Raw genomic sequence first — 23,127 nt, 5'->3', positions numbered from 1 at the left:
TGGGATACAAAACGTAAACTGTTCAGCCTGGCGGAGGTATGCGCTCTACCATGTGCCGTCTTAGTTCTGTTTGTCTGTTTGCTTGGATGTCAATCGCCTACAGGTCACATTTTTACTCTGAGCTTCACGAAACTTCACCACCAAGTCAAGGTAGTGATAAGCTGGAAGCTTCTTGTTTTTGATGTCAATTGGTCAAAAGGTCAGGTTCACATAAATTGTTTATTTTCAACTGATTAACTTGATATCGATGTATCTATTAGACCAAAAAATGAAAAACACGGTCAGTCTGTGAGGCCATGTGCCTATATATCTATTAATTACGTACTGATTAATTACTCCGAAGACCATTAAAGATGCAAAAGACCCTAAAAGACCTGTTAGACCGATTAGAACCTTTGGACCATTTAAGACTCCTTAACATTCCTTTTACCTTAAGTCCCTTAAGACCCATTTTACCTGAAAGACCGTAAACACCCCTTTTAACTTTAAGACCCTCTCGACACTGCACACATCTTAAGATCCCTTCACTCTTTAGACGGTGAGGTGTTGTTCACCAGATGGCAGTCTCCTCGGGTTAACTTGAGGAGGTCTCTTTGGATGGGTGCCTGGAATGTCCTATCCATAAGAGTGGTTGAACACCCGTCTCTGCTATGATCTGAGCTCCAGCATTTGAACATCAGCATTGCAGAACTCTCTGAGGTCCAGACACTGGATAGTGGTGAGATAATTGCGTTCCTCCAAGCCCATCCATTGCGTTCCTCCAAGACAATCCCTCGATGTACTGCAGTTAGAGTGAAGGATGGTGGGCTCTTGACAGAGGAGTCCGAAGTGAAGGTCCACTGGGCTGGTTACTTTGAGCAGCTGCACCAGACTGACCTCCAATCAACTGTGAACAGCCTTTGTTTGTGGAAACACGGGCTGCGGTGAACCAGTTGGAAGGGAAAAGCTCCAGGGATCTGTGGCATCCATGTTAAACTTCTCAAGGCTGGTGGAAATGCTGCACTCTTGTCATTGCATGCAGTTCTGTGCTCTGTTTTTAACACAGGCATCATCCCAACTGACTGAAAGAGGGGCCTTGTTGTCCCTTGCTGGAAACATAAGGGTGATTTCCAGGACTGCAACCACAAGTGAGTGGTGACGATGCTCTTGGTGCCGGACAAGGTCTTTGCTCGGATAATTCTTTATCCAGTTTGCTACCATCTGCTTGAGCACCAGCACCGAGAGCAGTCAGGCTTTACACCAAAGAGGTCAATGATTGACTGTATCCTTGCTTTTTGGGTCCTCACCGAACGAAGGTGAGAGTTTCGGCAGGGGCTGCTTGCAGCCTATGTTGATCTCTGTACAGTGTTTGATTCAGTGAATCAGGATGCCCTCTGGAGGAATCTAGGTCCTCTTGGGGTGCCACCAAAACTGATCGATATGATTTGTGATCCATACTCTGTTGCTGGAAGTGATGTGAGGTGTGGTGGTTCCATCTCTGATTTGCATCTAGTTGTTACTTCAGTTTATTAGGGCTGTGTACTGCTGGCATACTTTTAAGAGCTAGCCCTAACACCTTTCAGTGCTTGTATGGAATGGATTCTTGGGAGGATGTCAGAGAGAGATCAAGCTGCGGTGCATTGTTTGGGAATGTAAAGATCTCTGACCTTGATTTCGCAAATTATGCGGTCAACTTTGCGGAGACTCTAGATATCCTTTCGGGGGCCTGCCAGGTGCTGAACGAGGAGTCTGAGCCACTGGGATTATGGGTTTCCTGGGTGAAAACTAAGATCCAGACTTATAATGACATCTTGGATGCTGCTGTCTTGTCTGTACCTGTTTGTGGCGAGGATGTTGAGATCACTGAGAGATTCACTTACCTTGGCAGTGATATTCATGTCTCTGCATGTTGTGCACCATAGGTCAATAGATGTCTGGGTCAGGCCTGGGAAGTCATGGATTCACTGGATCATGGGGTGTGGAGCTGCCGGTACCTGTGCGGGAGGACGAAAGTCTGAGTCTTCAGGTCCTTTGTGCTTCCAGTCTTGCTCTATGGATGTGAGACTTGTACTTTGACCAAGGACCTGAGATGGCAACTTAATTCCTTTGGTACCAGGTCTCTTCCGAGAATCCTTTGCTATCGCTGGTCAGACTTTGTGTCCAACGAGCAGTTGCTGAGTGAGACTCAAATGAGATTTGTTACCTGCATAATTCCTGAGCATCAGCTGTGGCTGTATGGACATGTGGCTCATTTTCCTGACGCTGATCCTGCTCATCAGATACTCTCAGTGGGGGAGCCTCATGAGTGGAGGAGGCCAATGCGCCAACCACGTGCCTGGTGGTTGCAACAGGTTGATCAGCATCTCAAGGAGATGGGGATGGGCCAGGCATCTGCCTGGGGATGACAAGACGGAGGCCCCTGGAGTACCGGCGAAAAGTGGATGCAGTGATGTGCTGCTCTCGTGTATGCTCCCAGACCTGACCTGACCTGACCTTCATTGGAGTAATCAGAAAGAACCCAAACAAGAAAAAAGTAACGATTAAGTCATCAGGAGGAACCTGGATAGGATTCACATTTCAGCCGCTGTTACTCTACCCTCAAACCCATCCAGGCACAGCCAAGTCAGCCTTATTCAAAAAAATAAAATAACCTATTTCAAAAAATTAAATAAGTCTGGTTGTCACACCATGTGTCCGATCAACTTGAAATTTAAAACGTGTATTACACATCACTACTATATAATAAATGTGAAGTTTCTCTTTGATTGATTAAGCGGTTCCAGAGAAAACATTTAATATTTTCTTCAATCCAATATGGCTGCCAACCCATGTCACCTATCAATTATTCTTTGACAAACTTGTACACCCACCCATGCCTTGGGGAATACTTGTGTGAAATTTCCCCTCGATTTGTCCAGCCATTCTGGAAAGGAAGATTTTTATAGGTTTTTGAGTAAATCCAATATGGCTGCCAAACCACGTGATCAATGACATCATATGTGAACCTTTTGTTCCTCATGGACGTGCAGTCATACGTGTAAAGTATTGCTTTGATCTGTTCACCCACTTCAGAGAAGATTTTTGAAGGTTTTTTTTTTGTAAACAATATGGCTGCTGAATCACGTGACCGATGACGTAATTTTTTTTTTCAGTGGACCATTTTATCCCAAGATGACCCTCAAAAAATTTCATACAGATCAGACATGTCGTTCTATATATGCAATTATGATGTCATAACGAAGGTGCACCTATGACATCATAAATAAAAATTACACTAATCCCCCATGAGGAATATTTGCCATGTGCCAAGTTTTAATTGTTTCCTTGGTGCAGTTTCAGATATAGAGGTCCAAAGTTTTTTCTGTTTTTCCAACATGGCTGCCACACCACATGACCGATTACGTCATATTTATAAATAAAACATTCCACATGATTAGTTGCACCAATGGCGAAAATTTGTCTCAATCTGACAAGCGGTTGTGGAGAAAAACACAAAAGTTGTGTGCGGACAAAAACAAACAAACAAACAAGCAGTCATAGACTGGTACTTACGAAATCGTCAACTTGACCTCTGACCTTGTCTAATAAAAGCTGTCTCTGGAGAAGGTAGCGACGCAAACCAGAAGTTTTTACGATGATTCTGTACCAAACCATCAAAAATCGTAACGTCGACCGAAGCAAAAATTTCCATTTCTCCACGCAATTATTTAATATTATTTTATCAAAGTCACAAAACCGTAATATTCGGCCATCCACCAACAATCTTTACATAATCCGACGGCTTAGCGAGTCAGGCATGCGACGATAACCTTTATTGGGATAAAAATCGACTTATAAACACCATCTTTACCGAAAACACCATCAGCGCGCACACGCAAAACCTTAACGTGACTCAACGACGCCTCTTCTCGAGCGCGCTGCACCACGTGACGAGCCGTGACACGGCGAGTGAAATATTTTTTGTACAATCTTAAAACGTCTCCAAAACATCCAATTTTTACCAGAATTTCGACAACCTAGTGTTAAGCGTCCTAAGCGATCGCAAAAACGAAGACAAAATTAAAATCGAAGTTAAAACGAACTCGTAACGTCGACCGAAGCAAAAATACTCCATTTCTCCACATGAATTTACGGAATTATGTTTGACCTCACTGTGACCTTGACCTTTGACCGATTTTGACCAAAATCTAATCAGCACTAGCCATCTCCCTCCTGAATCACGTGGTGTAATTTGACATTGGTAGCTTCTTCCGTTCTCGAGTTATCGTTCCTACAAACAAACAAACAAGCAGTCATAGACTGGTACTTACGAAATCGTCAACTTGACCTCTGACCTTGTCTAATAAAAGCTGTCTCGAGAGAAGGTGGCGACGCAAACCAGAAGTTTCTACGATGATTCTGTACCAAACCATCAAAAATCGTAACGTCGACCGAAGCAAAAATTTCCATTTCTCCACGCAATTATTTAATATTATTTTATCAAAGTCACAAAACCGTAATATTCGGCCATCCACCAACAATCTTTACATAATCCGACGGCTTAGCGAGTCAGGCATGCGACGATAACCTTTATTGGGATAAAAATCGACTTATAAACACCATCTTTACCGAAAACACCATCAGCGCGCACACGCAAAACCTTAACGTGACTCAACGACGCGTCTTCTCGAGCGCGCTGCACCACGTGACGAGCCGTGACACGGCGAGTGAAATATTTTTTGTACAATCTTAAAACGTCTCCAAAACATCCAATTTTTACCAGAATTTCGACAACCGAGTGTTAAGCGTCCTAAGCGATCGCAAAAACGAAGACAAAATTAAAATCGAAGTTAAAACGAACTCGTAACGTCGACCGAAGCAAAAATACTCCATTTCTCCACATGAATTTACGGAATTATGTTTGACCTCACTGTGACCTTGACCTTTGACCGATTTTGACCAAAATCTAATCAGCACTAGCCATCACCCTCCTGAATCACGTGGTGTAATTTGACATTGGTAGCTTCTTCCGTTCTCGAGTTATCGTGCCTACAAACAAACAAACAAGCAGTCATAGACTGGTACTTACGAAATCGTCAACTTGACCTCTGACCTTGTCTAATAAAAGCTGTCTCGAGAGAAGGTAGCGACGCAAACCAGAAGTTTCTACGATGATTCTGTACCAAACCATCAAAAATCGTAACGTCGACCGAATCAAAAATTTCCATTTCTCCACGCAATTATTTAATATTATTTTATCAAAGTCACAAAACCGTAATATTCGGCCATCCACCAACAGTCTTTATATAATCCAACGGCTTAGCGAGTCAGGCATGCGACGATAACCTTTATTGGGATAAAAATTGACTTATAAACACCATCTTTACCGAAAACACCATCAGCGCGCACATGCAAAACCTTAACGTGACTCAACGACGCATCTGCTCGAGCGCGCTGCACCACGTGACGAGCCGTGACGTGGCGAGTGAAATATTTTTGTACAATCTTAAAACGTCTCCAAAACATCCAATTTTTACCAGAATTTCGACAACCTAGTGTTAAGCGTCCTAAGCGATCGCAAAAACGAAGACAAAATTAAAATCGAAGTTAAAACGAACTCGTAACGTCAACCGAAGCAAAGATACTCCATTTCTCCACATGAATTTACGGAATTATGTTTGACCTCACTGTGACCTTGACCTTTGACCGATTTTGACCAAAATCTAATATTAAACTAAAATTAAACTAAAACTAATATTAAACTAAAAGCAACAGGTTAAGCACGTAAACAGTAAACAGTAAACAGTAAACAGCCCAGCGCTTGCTACTGGCTGAACCACCTCTTGTTTTTCTGTTTTTTTCTTTGGTGTTGACTTCAAACGTGAAGACATCGTGCTGGAGGTCCCACACAAGGCCTAAGCTTCTCTTTTGCAGTTAGGTGTCTTCGTCAAAGTTCAAGTTCTTGAGGTTTTTAGCATAATCCTCAGAAAGAAATGACTTGAGTACTTCTGGGCTATTTGACGACAATTTGTGGAGGCGGAGGTTACCGCCGTTCGCCAGAGCTTCTTGTGTGGCAGACAGAAGTTGTACCGCTTGTTCCACAGATTGACATGATGTCAATCCATCATCAACATAAAAGTTGTGTAGTACAAAGTTTGTGACGTCATCATTGGGTTTTTCTTGTCCAGCGACGACTGCTTTCCGGAGACCGTACGTGGCCACAGCGGGAGACGGCCTATTCCCCAAGACATGCACCGTCATTCTATAGTCAATCAGCGGTTTCTCGGGATCATTATCTTGATACCACAAAAATCTGAGGTAATTGCGGTGTTCTTGTTTGACCAGGAAACCATAAAACATGGACTGAATGTCAGCTGAAATCGCCACTTCATCAGAGCGAAATCTTATCAAAACACCAAGTAAGTCATTGGTCAAATCTGGCCCTTTTAGCAACACGTCGTTGAGTGATACGCCGTTGTACTTGGAGGAGGAGTCGAATATGCCCCGTATCTGGTCGGGCTTATGTGGATGGTAAACCCCGAAAAGTGGTAGATACCAGCATTCCTCATCTTCTCGAAGGGGTGGGGCGATTTCTGCGTGGTTTCTATCGATAACCTGCTTCATACACTCGACCATGTGTTGTTTCTTTTCTGGGTTTTTAATGAGGCTGTGGTGCAAGGTACTAGCTCTTTAGTTGGCTTCCGGTTTATTGTTAGGTAGCCGCTGTCTGTCTGCCTTAAACGGCAGCGGTGCCACCCAATTACCTTCAGGTGACCGATGCATCTCATCTTCCATTACTGAAATGAATTGTCTGTCTTCAGTGGACAGGCCAGATTTGTTGTCATCTTTATTCACTTGGAAAATGTCTGAAAAATTGTCGTTTTTGCAGGTAACAATTTCTTCAACAAACAGCTTATTGTCACATGGTGGGAAAATTGATGGACGACCATCCGGCAAAAGTTAATTTTATTCACCACAGGAACACCTGTTTTATGAACTTTGCCGATACAAGTTTCACCGATTATCGCCCAGCCAAGAGTTGTTTTCTGGGCGAATGGAGATCCTCTCGGGCCCGTCCGTTGTTCCAAAATATGATGCGCTTCTGGAATGTCACGGCCTATCAAAATTAATATCTCGGCGTCGCTGTCAATCTCGGGGATTTCTGCAGCAATATCAGACAGGTGGGCATGGTGAATGGCGACATCGGGCATGGCTATTTCGTGACGGGCATTTGGAATTTCATCGCACTCGATTAACGTAGGAACTTGTATTTTGTGGTCACTGTCTATGGACGCTATTGTGTAGCCATGTGCACGTTTCCCAACCATTTGCGCTGACCCGGAGCATGACGTAAGGTTGTAGGGAATATTTTCCCCCGATTCATGAAACGATTTGAAAAATCTTGATCTGGCGAGCGTGACGTTGCTCTGGTCGTCGAGGATTACGTAGGCATGGATATACTTGTTTGGATTGTCACTGTGGTAAACTTTGGTCAGAATTGTTTTACTGCATGATTTACCCGGGGACACATCACCACAAATTTGTGTGCATTTCGAGTTCGGACCGTTGACAGGTAGCTCCCCGCCGTTATCGGCGAACGCCTTATTGGCTGGCGTGGCGGGCTCTGTTGGGGTCACCGTGGGCTCTTTAAGGGGCTGCCGCTTGTCGTAATGCATTGCTGTAACATGCTTGTTGCCGTTACACACAGAACAGGATAAATTTACATTACATGTCATTGCAACGTGGTCAGTTGAATCACAGCACCGGAAACATATCTTATTTTCCTGCAGAAAGTCCCTTTTTTCGACAAGTGACTTCAATTTGAACGCACGACAGTCGCTGAGGTTATGTGCAGTGTTGTGCAAAGGACAATTTGGCTGAATGTCTGTCTTCTTGGAGAAGAGGGTGCGATGTGCAGGAAGTTTGTTTTCCTGTGACTGTCTATATCCACTCTGACTGCTGCTCTGTGCGGCATTACTTTCGTATGCAAAACTAGGATCATTGCGTACCTGACTGAGGTTCTTGATGAAATCAGCAAACACATGGAAAGGAGGAAACACCACATTATTTTCTTTTTTGTACCTGGACGCATGCATTGTCCATTTCTCCTGTATGTTGTAAGGCAGTTTATTGAGTATGGGGAGTACTCCTGATGAAGTCAAAATATCTTAAAAGAGTAGCGTACTTTTGATCTTCTTTGAGGGAGAGCACTTCATACAATGTATCTGACAGTTCATACAGTTGCTTGTTGTCTTTGTTTGACAGCCGCGGAAAGGAAGCGAGTTTATGTTTTATAGAGGCTTCCACCATTTCCGGACTGCCAAATCGCTCCTCTAAGCGCTCCCATATTCGTTGAAGCGCGAGACATGGATTGTTGGCATTTGACATTTTTAAGCTGACGGCGTGTTTCTTTGATTGTAGACCTAACCACTTAATCAGGAGGTCAATCTCTTCATTAACACTGGCACCAATATCGTTCACAACGCTGCGAAAGTCTGCCTTCCACACTGCATATGTTTGTGGTGTGTCGTTAAATGTACACAAGCGTGTTAACAGCAAATCTCTTTTCAGCAGATATTGTGAAAAGTCAGTGTTCATAGGCGTTGTATTATTTGTATACCGGCACAAATGAAGGCACATTCGGGTCGAATGTCACACGAGGGTTGGAACTGTGATTTAAATGTCTGTTATTCATGGGAACAGATGTAGCGTTAATAGCTCGGTAATTTAAATCAGGAAAGAAGGGGTGATCAGGGTGTCTGGTTGTTGCTTGGTATAAATTACTGGCAATATTGGGCGTAAGAGCCAGTGGTTGCAAATTTTGCATATTGTCAGCATTTGGTAAAACCGGCGGATAACTGTGATCTTCCATATACTGTTCTGTGCGCTTTGCTGATGTCTCCTGCGGTAGGTTGATATCGGGCAGGCCATTTCCACCCTCAAGTTCTCTAATACATTGTTCAATGGCTTGTAACTCTGCCTCAGTCTCGGCGACTTGTTTTTCAGATTGTAGTACGGTTAAATCAGCCTCCATTGTTGCTTGAATTCGTGCTGATTCTGCGGCGGCCAAGGCTTGCCTTTTGCATAGTTCAGCTGCTTGTCTCTCATACTGTAGGCCAGCTTTCGCAGCACCGGCTTTAGCACGTTTTTGTGCTAACATAGAACTTATATTTGACAGTTCTGAAGTTTTTGAACCAGCCTGAGATGATCGTACTGATCGGTTACTTCTGGGTGACTTCTCTGACATGATAATTGTCTGGACGATGGCGTCGAGTGATACTGCGGAAACTGTGTTTGGTTATGGACTGGATTCCCCTGAGCCGGGCGGACCGACGTTTCTCGCCTGCCTGGACTGTGCTTGGCCTATTCGATTACTGTTCTGCCTCTCCGGTCTGGACCGGATAGCATACAGCTAACCCCCATCCGCCAAAGAAGGTAACGTCTAACAACCATGCTGAGGCTTAGAGTTCTTTATTCTTGACGTATGGTATGACTTGGTAATCGCTGTTACAAAAACAAAAATAAAATGTTATAGTAAGTTGACACAGATATTACAGTGATCGTTATACATGTACAAGATGTGTATATTAAAGGGCAGCTACTTTGTAGTGATATGCTCGGATGAGTTAGCTCCCTTGTTCCAGGAATTCGGGCAAGGCGTACTTTCACGCAAACAAAAAACGAGAAATAAAATTAACCTAACTCAGTGCAGAGTACTGCACTGTCAATGAGAGCCATTATTAAAATCACTTATCAGAGTTAACGGTACAATAACAAATTAGAGTCACTGGAATAGATCGCAGAGCTTTACATTTGTCTACACATCAAAGTTGCAAGTTCTTTCCTGTAGGTTGTTGTTGTAACACAAATGTCGAAGTTCGTCGGTAAAACTAGAGCATCGATCTGTTTCATGCCGACATAAAGTCACAGTACAAAATTCTGGTGTTGAGCGATAAATCCACTTTCTCAACAATCCCAATCTCAAATCCCCCCCATCCACTTTCTCAACAATCCTCTGTAAGAAGTCTTTTCTTTCAAGCTTCTGGGTCTCACTATCTGCCATGATCTTTCCTCGGAAAGTCACATTTCCAACCTTGCCTCAAAAGCCAGTCGCCGACTGGGAATCCTCCATCGTGCAAAGTCCTTCCTCGGCCCTCTTGAGCTCCTGACCACTTACAAAGCTTTTGTCCGTAGCCTGATGGAGTAATGCTCTCCCCTCTGGGCTGGTGCTCCTGCCTCCCACCTTTCTTGGCTTCACGCTGTCGAAACCAGGGCATTTAAGATCATTGGCATCTCCCGCAATGAAGCTGAGTCTTTGGGCCTCTCACTCAATCACCGCAGGTTGGTCGGTGGTCTTTCTGTCTTCTACCGACTCCTCTCCAGCCTTGCCCCCCTGCTCTCTCTGCGATTTGTCCCCACCACATTTCCACAGGGCGCTCAAGGTCTGCCAACAACCCCCTTCTGGTAAAACTACCAAAATCACTAATCACTGCTCATCTTCACTCTTTCATTCCTCTTTTTTCCTGCCTTTGGAATAAACTTCCTCACTCTATTCTTTCCCATTCTTCCCTCCAGGCTTTCAAAACAGCTGTTCACCACCACCTCTTATCTTCCCCCATCCAAATCCTCGATCTTTTCTACCCCCGATAATCCACCCAAGCCCACTTCCTTCAATTCTCCTGCTTTCCTTCCTGAAAGTCCCTGTAATGTCCATCTTCTCTTCGCCATGTTCCCCGTCCCATCCCCATCCCTCTCCCTTCCACAGTTCACCTAATGTGTCTGTTCCCCAATGTTTTGTCCCTTCCACTCCCGCCCATCTTGTCTCATGCCTCCTTGCTGTGAGTTGTGTGTTAGCTCTCATACGAGCCTCGACCAAGGTATACAAAAAAATAAATAAGTAAATAAAAAACGCATCACCCACACTGTTGTTGGCCACAGTCTGGCACAAAACGCATTTTTCATCGCAGCGGGCAAAAAACCACATGGCAAGGCGACATTTTTATTTTCAACAAGCGTTTCCTGGCTCACGGTAGGTAGAGCCACAGGGAAGCAACAACAATGAATAAGCTTGACTAGTCAACCGGCACAGTGTGGCGGCACAGATTGTATCGACTTCAAACCAAATCCAAAATGTGCATCTTCCAATACTGCATCCAACCATATGTCTCATTGGGGGTGTCACACCAACACCCTTCTTAGGAGTCGGGGGTCGAATGTCAGGGGGGTCGGGTCAAAAATTTCAAATTGCGATAAAAACGCCATTTCAAGTCCGATTGACTTCCAAGTTTTGATCATGACCAAACCAAGTGCGATAACTCATTAAACAGTAGCACTATCGACTTATAAGAACCAAATTGATTTCCAGGTTTTTGTTTTTTCAGAGATCATGGAGATATTACAAAGTTATTTCGGCAATTCCTTGCTCAACGAGCAATTTCATTTGTTACTTACGAAATCTAAAGATTTCGTCAGTATATTGATGACTTCCGTTTCTGTTTGTTACTTACGAAAGCTAAAGATTTCGGAAGTATATTGATGCCTTCCGTTTCTGTTTGTTTGTTTGTTTGTTTGTTTGTTTGTAGGCACGATAACTCGAGAACGGAAGAAGCTACCAATGTCAAATTACACCACGTGATTCAGGAGGGTGATGGCTAGTGCTGATTAGATTTTGGTCAAAATCGGTCAAAGGTCAAGGTCACAGTGAGGTCAAACATCCAAAACATTAGATTTTTGATGGTTTGGTACAGAATCATTGAAGAAACTTCTGGTTTGCGTCACTACCTTCTCTTGAGACAGATTTTATTAGACAAGGTCAGAGGTCAAGTTGACGATTCCGTAAGTACCAGTCTATGACTGCTTGTTTGTGTGTTTGTTTGTAGGCACGATAACTCAAGAACAGAAGAAGGTACCAATGTCAAATTACACCACGTGATTCAGGAGGGTGATGGCTAGTGCTGATTAGATTTTGGTCAAAATCGGTCAAAGGTCAAGGTCACAGCGAGGTCAAATATTTGATTTTTGATGGTTTGGTGCAGATAACTCGAGAACGGAAGAAGTTACCAATGTCAAATTACAACACGTGATTTAAGAGGGTGATGGCTAGCGCTGCTTAGATTTTGGTCAAAATCGGTCAAGGGTCAAGGTCACAGTGAGGTCAAACATTCAAAACATTCGATTTTTGATGGTTTGGTACAGATAACTCGAGAACGGAAGAAGCTACCAATGTCAAATTACAACACGTGATTCAGGAGGGTGGTTGCGAGCGCTGATTAGATTTTGGTCAAAATCGGTCAAAGATCAAGGTCACAGTGAAGTCAAACATCCAAAACATTCGATTTTTGATGGTTTGGTACAGAATCATCGTAGAAACTTCTGGTTTTCGTTGCTACCTTCTCCAGAGACAACTTTTATTAGACAAGGTCAGAGGTCAAGTTGACGATTTCGTAAGTACCAGTCTATGACTGCTTGTTTGTTTGTTTGTTTGCAGGCACGATAACTCGAGAACGGAAGAAGCTGCCAATGTCAAATTACACCACGTGATTCAGGAGGGTGATGGCTAGTGCTGATTAGATTTTGGTCAAAATCGGTCAAAGGTCAAGGTCACAGTGAGGTCAAACGTCCAAAACATTCGATTTTTGATGGTTTGGTACAGAATCATCGTAGAAACTTCTGGTTTGCGTCGCTACCTTCTCTAGAGACAGCTTTTATTAAACAAGGTCAGAGGTCAAGTTGACGATTTCGTCAGTACCAGTCTATGACTGCTTGTTTGTTTGTCTGTTTGCCACCTACAGGTCACCATTTTAATCCAATATTCATGAAACTTCACTACATGGTAGAGTTTGTCATATGGAAGAAACCAATTGTTTCTGAGGTCAAAAGGTAAACATAGGCCAATGAATGGTCAACAACTTAGGTGAGATTTCTAAAATCCTCAATTTTCACCCGATTGACTTGACATTTGAAGAGGATTTATATTTCAGGTCAATGAATTAAACGAGCAAATTATGTTTGAGGTCAAACATGTTTTATGGATCTTGCAAGTATCGTGTTCTGCACGACGTCTTCTTCTTCTTTGTTATCTTGCCAAAACGAAGTTTTTGCAAGATATGTCAGTCAGCTTGTATGTTTTTTTTTATTTTTTATTATTATTTTTTTTGTTTGTTTGTCTGTAATCACATATAAAAAATTCTGCAGAGCACAGTTATAATTGGAAATTTTTGTAACTTCGTATATCAGAGGCCTATAGAGGTCCCTTTCAACGCACAAAATTTTGAAGGTCAAGGTCAAAGGTCAAGGTCACTTTGTCGCAAATCGGGGGAGTCGACGAAACCCTTATTTTTTGAGTAATTTTGATCGGATCGTCTTCAAACTTCATGGGAATATAGTTAATGGTCTGGCGCTCAGCTGATTAATTTTTGGTGGTGATTGGCCTTGACCTTCATGGTTAGCGCCTAAGTTCAAACATATTTGACCCCAAGGTCAAATTTTCAAGTTTTAGGAACCATATCGTGTAGTACCTCAAATTGAACACCTCGATGAGTGCTTTCTGGATATGTCAAGCTTGAGACATTATGACATCATTTGGTGACGTTATGAGGCAAAAGCATATTTTTCATGGTTACTCTGTAGAACGATTCTCATCGGAATCTCTCGTAGGCAGATATTCCTCAAGGAGTCGCTCCTGGTGGATAGCAGCTCTGTTCACCTCAGTGTGACCTTAAAGAAGTCACACGTGGTCACCTTTTGGCAAGATACGGGTCACCCTGCAGGTGACATTGTTTTATTTTATTGTTTGTCTGAGTGATATCTCAGCCATCCTTTAGGGAGCTGAAATTTGGGCACAATAGTTTTGAGATGCTAATTGCCAATTGATGAATAAATTAATTATTTTACGATTGTTATTTATTTCTTTGAATTTCACAATTAATCAATTATTGTACACTGCTCCCTCACAATTCCGTCTCCATGTGCTGCATGGTGACATCGCCGGGCACCGAAGGTGCCCCGGCAACGTCACACACTGGAGGATATGGTATTTATTTATTTATTTGAAATGGGGACAGTGTCCTTTGAACGTATCTCTACTTGTTGGAGAATCTTTTCTTCGAGAAGCTAAAAGTTTAAGTTTTTTGGTCATCTTTGAAGAAACGTTTTTTGATGCAAGATCGCATGATAAAGGTTCTGATAGTTGCACAGAAAGCTCAAGCTAAATACGATTCTGCATAGTCTGCAACTACCAGGTGCGGAATGACATATTCTCATGTACCCTGACAAACCCTCCCAACAGGTACGAGTCTTTATTGGAAATGTAGCTTCACAAGATTGAAATTTCTTTTCTGACTTCAGGAAACTCAGGTGTTCTCAGATGTTGTATTCCACACTGGTTCCTCGAACCGACGAACTGTATGAAGCGAAAGAATATGGTATTGACGATAACAACTGCAGCCTCAGAGTGCAGAGAAAAGACCAAATGAAGCAGAAACCATAAACTGCACCAATTATGCTTGTGCTGTCGAGCAAGTTTACCCGCTTGTAATCATGCGGACAATTGTATTATTTACAAGGGATTGCCTTTCCTCGGAAAAAGAAGAGCCATTTGCTTTATCTGTAAACCCTTGGATGCTCTCGCCAGCACTTTGGTTCCCCACTGATGTGGCGGAGTGGCTCGAATGATGCCCCTTGCATGGCACATTTCTTCGTATGTTCGACACAATGTATGGTTTGTAAAGAATGTCGATATATTTGATAGAACATTGTTGATCAACAACAAAAACAAATTACAGCATGAAAAATCAGGATTATTTAAAGCAGATTCCATGTGATCATGCAATTTTGAGAATCTCATTTGCACCGCTCCAATTGCCACGAACCTGACCCCACCCAACACTTTTTCCTTCTTTGTAGGACTTACACTTGCAGACTTGACGGAGAAAAAGAAGAATAAGTTTGGTTGGTTCAGCTACTCATCGGAAACTCATGGTGGGCAATCTTCGCCGATTCTAACCCTCCCCCCTGCCCCTCCATAAACTCCTTAAAATAATCGAGTCTTGTGCCATGATGATAGCTCATGGATACTCTCCAATAATGATAGCTCACGAACATAAATATTAATATATATTATCAGACAGTTTTGATTCCCATACTATTCATTTTATATACGAGGTATCAGACAAGTTGGACATTTAGACAGCTTAATTTGACATGGGTTTGGGGTGGGGGAGGGTATATTGTTGTTGTAGATGAGATCAGAAATTTCTAATTTGGCAAGAGGACTGGCACAAGGTTGTCTACTATTTTGAAAGGCGCCGTGGGATTGGGATCCTTCATGTCCAGAAGCAAATTCTAACAGATAGGACAGCCTGCTTAATGTTCCTCCAAAGGGCAGGTGTATGCTTCGGTGGATATAATCAACAGAACGTTGATTGAGTTCTGCTAACCAACGTGGGAAGGAAGGAGAAGCTGACATGTTGTGCATTAACTCTTCATCATTGTAAAAGCGGCTCCGACAGAGCAAAAGAAGCTCTTCTCCTCTGACTAAGGGGTCGTGCCCCAAACATCAGCTTCGTGCTTCCCATGGAGGTGAGCATACCTCGATCAACAACCTGTTGATTTCATTCATCGTTCTACCTGTCCGCCGACAAGGCTTTCACGAGAAAGACTCGTTCTTCATACTCGTCGATGAATTGCTCTGCCTGTGAAATTCCAGGAGTCAAAAATCGAACCCAGGCATCATCATTTTGTAATCAGCCTCCTGGTTGCATCGTTGCTTGGAGCGCAGCTGTGCCGCTGATGCAGTGCCCCCCGTTTCCAGCAAGCTGGCACTCATTTTGCCGACCTCGGAAGGATGGCAGGCTGAGTCAACCCACCTGATGTGATTTAACGACAGGGACTTGATTACAATCAAGTCAAGACCCTAAGATCTTAAACCAGCCACCTTATTCGTTAAGCAGCCAGCAGCAGGCTGAACCCAGACTGGACAGCTGAAAGGCGAGTACTCCACCTCTGAGTCATCCTTCCAGCACGATTTGATGTTACTCGGTGTGCCTATCCGTCGCTTTGTTGATGGGTTTGCAAGTAAAATGATGTGAAACGCACGAAAAATTGATCTTTTATACCACGTTACTGTTGTTTTTGTTTTTGTTGTTGTTGTTGCTGCTGCTTTCACTGTTGTTTGTGTTTTTCATTGATATATTTTTCTAGTGCTTTGTAAAATATTACTGTAGATAATTTTGTGTGCTCCTTCCGTGTCCTTCTCAAGGTTTCTTGCTGTCATAGAATAATAAATATTACCATTTGAACCGTGACACAAGCTCCCATTCATGATTTTTCTACTTCGATACTGGAAAGGCTTTTAAAACGCCATCTTTATGGTTAAACGGACACAAACTTTGTTCCAAGTAAATTGATTATTACCTTTCCGACAGTAACATCTTGAAAATTCCATAACAGCAGGAACCACTAAAGCTTGAGGTTGTGCTGCTACTTCCTTCTGCACGTGAAACACACACACACACACACACACACACACACACACACACACACACACACACACACACACACACACACACACACACACACACACACACACACACACACACAATTGTGTCTCCTTTCAGTCAGAGATGAATAAAGGTAAAAGGAGCACACACAGTTGGTGCTGTTAGAACCGGAGGCTTTAGGTGCAAGCATTACCTCTCGGACCACTTTTTGCCGAGTGATCGTTCAAGTGGAGCCAACACCACTCCCTTTGCACAATCCATCAGAAGCAATACGACCCACCAAATTGGTCCAGCCATCAGAGCGAAGCAATTGTGCAAACCAAAATCAAAGAAAACCACACACAATGCATTCATGTTAGTCAAAAATAGCTGTGCTTCAAAGCCACAGATGCTTTTCACCACCATTAGTATAGTAGTCAAAGCATGAGTAATGCTTGTCACCATTCTTTCCTTGCGACTTTGATTATGTGAGCATAATAATGGTACACACTCCCCTTGACATCCCTCCAACAGCCAGCTTGCCTGCCAGTGACGTCGATTCTCTGAACACAGGAGCAACAACTGCAAAGGAGAACCAAAGTTGCTGCAGCCGAATGATGTATGTATCGCAGAGCTGCAATCATAGTCATGAATGTTGTGGATGTTTTGTTTGAAGGTTCCAAAAGTTTACAAATGTTTAAGACTGTTTACTGGATAATGTGGCACGTCTCACATCCATTTCCATTACGGATGGGGTAAGACCTGGATGCAAAATCCTTGTTCAGTTGCGATGTCCACAGGAGGCAGTGAATTTCTGAGTCCCGTCGTACATATTAAGCGGCTGCTTTGACTGAATTTTCTTGTTCGGTGGTGGAGGTTATGTTTTCACCCCTGTCGGTTTGTCTGCTCGTCTGGGAGTAGGATTTCTCAAAAAAGTTATTGCCGGATTCGGACGAAGTTTGGATAAGTTGGGCGTGTAACAAGGACGAAGAGATTAGATCTTGGTGAAGATCTGGAATCAGAGATGAGAATTTTTTTCCAGTGATTCTGCATCATTGAGAGATGTGGCCAAAAATGACAACGCGACATTTCAAGAAAATTTGGATGGATTTGGATTCAGCTTGTCGGACAGGTGGGGTGTGTGACGATGATGAAATGATTCGATTTCGGTTGACATCCGGATCTGGATGTGCAATAAGTTTTTAATTTTCAAAGTGAATCTTCTTAATTGAAAGATAGGGTTAAAAAACATGTGTGCATATCTGTATGTATATCTATATATATGAATGTATATATCGTGATATTTCAAGTTGTGGATGGATTCAGCCAAAACTTGGTGGCTGAGTTGGTTATGGTTATGTGACAAGAACAAGCCAATTCAATTTTGGTTCAAATCCAGATCCAGAGCCGGCTTATCAGTGGGATACAAAACATAACCTGTTTAGCCTGGCGGAGGTATGCAAAACATTACCTGTTTACCGAGTGTCGTTGTAGTGAAAATATTAAATGGTGTGTTCATTGAAAACTATGTCATGTGCACACAATGATGTGTCTAAATAAGTGTTTGCCTGTTAGCATTCCTCTCTGAACCCCTCTCTGAACGTTCCTCTCTGAATCATGATACGGGTGAGCCTAGTGTTGCAATCGTGTTCTGCAGATGAATGACAAATTTATGGAACAGAGAATCGTCATTAAGTTTTCGGTAAGATGAAACGAAAGTGGCACGGACGTTTTCGACGAATTGAGGCTGGTGTACTGGGAAGCCAAAATGTCAAGATCACTTGTGATTGAGTGGGCCAAAAGGTTTGCAGAAGGGAGAATCGCCGTGAATTATGACGTGTGGTCGGGATGCCCGTCAATTGCCTAAAAGGACAAAAATGTTGAAAGGGTGAGAGTGTTTGTCCGATCTGACAGACGTCCGAAACTCCAATGAAAGGAACAAATTTTTCATTGCAGCGACATTGGCAAGCATGTATGTAGACTCCCAAGAAGATTACTTTGAACCCGACCATGAAACATAATTGGTGGGGATAAAATACAATTTTCGATTGCTTTAATCCTGGAACTTTATTGTCAGACCTCGTGTGTGGATGTATGTTTGTATGTATGCATGTGTATATATATATATATATATATATATATATATATATATATATATATATATATATATATATATATATATATACATATATACTGATGAGCCAAAACATTATGAGCACCCACCTAATATGCTGTTGGTCCTCCGTGTGCCGCCAAAACAGCACCGACCCACAGAGGCATGGGCTCTACAAGAACCCTGAAGGTGTCCTGTGGTATCTGGCACCAAAACGTTAGCAGCAGATCCTTCAAGTCCTATAAGTTGCGAGATGGAGCCGCCGTGTATCGGACTTGTCGGTCCAGCACATTCCACAGATGCTCAAACGGATTGAAATCTGAAGAATTTGGAGGCCAGGGCAACATCGTGAACACTTCATCATGTTCCTCAAACCATTCCCAAACAATGTATGCAATGTGGCAGGGAACATTATCCTGCTGAAAGAGGCCACTGCCATCAGGGAATACCATTGCCATGAAGGGGTGTACCTGGTCTGCAACGATGTTTAGGGAGGTGACACGTGTCAAATTGATGTCCACATGAATGGCTGGACCCAGATTTCCCAGCAGGACATTGCCCAGAGCATCACAAGCCCTCCACTGGCTTGTCGTCTTCCCACAGTGCATCCTGGTGCCAATCACTTCCCCAGGTAAATGGCGCACACGTACACAGACATCCACGAGATCTAAAAGAAAACGGGACTCATCGGACCAGGCAACCTTCTTCTACTCCTCCAAGGTCCAGTTTTGACGTTCGTGTGCCCATTGTAGGTGCTTTCAACAGTGGACAGGGGTCATTATGGGCACTCTGACTGGTCTGCGGCTACGCAGCCCCATACACAGCAGGGTGCGATGCACTGTGGATTGTGACACATTCCTCCCATGACCACCATTAAAATTTCTGTGACTTGTGCCACAGTAGACCTTCTGTCGGTTTGGACTAGATGGGATAGCCTTCGTTACCCTTGCGCATCGATGAGCCTTGGGCGCCCAACACCCTGTTGCCAGTTTGTGGTTTGGCTCTCCCCGGACCACTGTCGGTTGGTACTCACCACTGCTGACCGGGAGCACCCCACAAGCCTTGCCGTTTTAGAGATACACTGACCCAGTCGTCTGGTCATAACAATTTGGCCCTTGTCAAAGTCGCTCAGGTCTTCACTCCTGCCCATTTCTCCTGCATCCAACACATCAACTTCAAGAACTGACTGTTCACTTGCTGCCTAATATATCCCACCCCTTGACAGGTGCCATTGTAACAAGATAATCAATGTTATTCACTTCACCTGTCAGTGGTCATAATGTTTTGGCTCATCAGTGTATATACCTGGTGTTAGTTTAACGGTTATAATGGTGGGTTTGGGATCTGAGAGTCTTGAGTTCAAATCCCATGAATTTGTTGAATTAATAACAGGTGGGGTTGACTCTGCCTGTCATCCTTTTGAGGTCGGCAAAATGAGTGCCAGTTTGCTGTTATCCTGTGTCGGAGTGGTAACCCGTCCAGGTTGTGTCCAATAGCCAAGGAGACTGCTGAGGCAGTACCAACACTCTGCACAGAGTATGGTCCCAAGGGATGGATGGATAGATGGATGGATATCTATATACATATATCATGTTTGCTTATTTATTTTATGCATCTACTGAGAAAGGAGTGAGAACTTCTCTCAAGTATGATCTGCACTGCAAAGTGAGGACATGTATTTTTTTTATGTATATTGTCGATACTCATACAAGAGCTAACACATCGAACATAAAATGAAAGGAGCAGGAAAGAAGAGGGGCAGGCGAGGGAAGCACAAAACAGTAGGGAACAGAGACATGAGATCTGTGAAAGGGAGAGGAATGGCGTGTGTGCACAGGGTAAATAAGATGGCCACAACATGGACTTTCAGGAAGGAAAGCAGGGAAATTGAAGGTGGGATTGTGGTGGATTAATAGGGGTGGAAGAGATCATGATTTTGGATGGGGGAAGATATGCGATTGTGGTGAACAGCTGTTTTGAAGGCCTGGAGGGAAGAGTGGGATTTAAGAGAGCATGGGAGTTTGTTCCAGAGGCTGGAAAAAAGAGGGATGAAAGAGTGAAGGTGAGCAGTAATTCTTGATTTTGGTAGTTTCACCAGAAGGGGGTTGCTGACTGATCTTGAGCACCCTGCTGAAATCTGGGTGGTGGAGACGGATCATAATCGGAGCAGGTGGGAGGTGGTGGGGGGGGAAGGCAAGGCCGGAGAGGAGATTGCAAAAGGCAGAAAGACCACCAACGTGCTTGCAGTGAGAGAGTGAAAAACCCAAAGACTCGGCTTCAATGCTGGAGATACTAATTATCCTAAAAGCCTTGGTTTCCAGAGCATGAAGTCGAGCTAATTGTGAGGCTGGAGCTCCAGCCCAGAGGGGAGAGCAGTACTCCATCAGGCTGCACATGAAAGCTTTGTATGTGGTTCGGAGCTCGGGTGTGCCAAGAAAGGACTTTACATGATGTAGGATGCCCAGTCGGCAACTGGCTTTGGAGGCAAGCTTGAAAATGTGGCTTTCCCAAGGAAAGATCATGGCAGATAGTGAGGTCCCAAAGCGTGAATAAAAGCACTTATTCGATTTTAAAAAAAAAGCAAAAGCACTTAATAAAAGAGGATTGTTGAGAAAGTAGATTTGGGGCGATTGGGGGTGGGGGTTCCAGATGGTCCTTCCAGAGAGATATAGTGAGAGTGTGAGATTTGTAAGGATTGAAAGACATGTTCTGAGTGTTTGATCAGCTTGTGATTTTTTTCCAGGTCTGCAGAGAGTGAAGAGGAGGTTGTCTGCCGATCCGAGGGATGAGATGGTACGGCAGAGGGTGGTGTCATCAGCAAAGAGATAAAGAGGATTTTTTTTCCGGAGAGTCGGCAAGATCGCTGATGAAAAGAACAGGGCCCAGAACACTCCCTTGAGGAACTCCAGCCTGGACAGGAAAAGGGGATGAGAGAATTCCATTAAGGGCCAGGTTTTGGCTGCAAAAGGCGAGGAAGTCTGCAAGCTATGAGTGGAGGTTGCCTTGGATACCACCGGAAGAGAGTTTGGTGAGCAGGGCAGGGTGTCAGACTGTATCGAAGGCATGTGATATGTCTAGGGAGGTGGCTCTGATTTAATGTCTGGCATTGAGGATCTCCATCCATTGTTGGAATAGCAGAAGCAGCATATCCAGGTTAGTGTGACCTGATATGAATCCAAATTGATGATTGGAAATCAGGCAATTGGAGGGGAAGAAGGATTCAATGTCTGAAGCGATAATGGATTCCATGGCCTTGCTGATGATTGGGAACAGGCTGATTGGTCTATAGTTGCAGGGATCAGTTTTTGTACCATTTTTATGCAGAGCAATAATGATTCGTGATTTCCAAGTCGATGGCAGATGACCTTGAGCAAAAAAGAGGGTAAATAGAACAGAAAGAGGTTGAGCAAGAGCAGATTTTTAGGACATGTGGGCTGATGCTGTCTGGACCGGTGGCAGAAGAGTCGAGGTTTAACAGCAAACTCTCCACCTTGTCTGGAGAAAAGGACACAGAGTCCACGGACAGCTTTATGCGACTGGGTCGGGTGGGGACAGAAATTGATGGGTTTGGGACAAAAGATTTAGAAGCAAACACAAATGTTTAGGCATTAATTAAGTATGCACTGTTAGAATACGAGTAAAGTACTAATTACTGGAAATGAGGACATTCAAAAAGTACATATTATTAGAACGTGAATACATCAAAAAAATATTGTCAGGTCCAGGTCGATTAACACCGACACTGGATGACGGACGGGCCGAATTATCTTTTTGCTCCCTCAGATGATTTTGTTACTCCCTCAGACGTGCAGGTTTGCATGCGTGAGAACTGAGGGACACGAGAACCTTAACTCTGTAAAACAAACTGGTTTATTCCTCGACCAAAAGAGATAAATCAGGGAATGGTGATCGCGAGGAGATGACGATGGCAGGTTTGGATGGGAGGAAGGGAATGCAATTAATAAATAATTAATTACATAGATTGAGGTAGAAATTAATCCAAAGAAACTAAGGCACATCACTCCAGACTCAACCACAGAGACTGGAAAGGGACAAATCTGGGGGGCTCAGCTCTGGTGGTCGTGGGTGGAAGGATGGGTGTGGAGCAGCTACGAGCAGGTGATGAGGATATGACGCGGAGATGAAGGCATATGAAGGGCACGTCAATGAACGGGGCAAGGAAGGAATGACAAAATGGCAGGTTGACAGGCAGGATGACCTCCTCTCCTCAGACTTTTTCTCCTCCGAACCCTTTCTCCTTTGAACCCTTTCTCTTCAGAACTCAAACCTTTCTGTCCTCATTCTCCTCAGCATTATTTTCTCCCATTTTACCCCAGAACCTCATGAACCTCTCAGATGTGCTCAACCACCCATTTAGCTCCTCCCTCTTCTTCCCAGGCAACGCTCTGCCCCTTGAAGGCATCTTTAGCTCCGTCCCTCATTCTTGCAAAGTCTCCTGGTGCCCCCGGTGGAGGTTAACAAAGGGGTTAAATGCACAATTTCCTAAACCATAATCCCTAATTAATTATTACCACACACCACCCCTCCCTGTATGGTGCACATTCAAACAAGACAATC

At 43.6% G+C, this 23,127-nt stretch overlaps 1 protein-coding gene across 1 annotated transcript in view; it reads left to right on the top strand.

Moving 5' to 3' along the window:
- Nucleotides 1-23,127, top strand: part of LOC147008864 (voltage-dependent L-type calcium channel subunit alpha-1D-like) — a 355,309-nt gene that overhangs the window by 164,425 nt on the left and 167,757 nt on the right. The window contains exons 10-11 of the mRNA XM_085864488.1: nucleotides 14,863-14,937; nucleotides 16,971-17,055. Coding sequence (XP_085720614.1) covers nucleotides 14,863-14,937; nucleotides 16,971-17,055 — 160 coding nt within the window. The remainder of the gene's footprint in view (nucleotides 1-14,862; nucleotides 14,938-16,970; nucleotides 17,056-23,127) is intronic.

The sequence above is a fragment of the Eptatretus burgeri genome, chromosome 18 (assembly GCF_056783735.1).
Source record: "Eptatretus burgeri isolate ZD-2024b chromosome 18, Ebu_testis_v1, whole genome shotgun sequence".
Lineage (NCBI taxonomy): Eukaryota > Metazoa > Chordata > Myxini > Myxiniformes > Myxinidae > Eptatretus > Eptatretus burgeri.
Note: the sequence above shows the minus strand (reverse complement) of the source record. Positions and strands in the feature narration are given on the sequence as shown.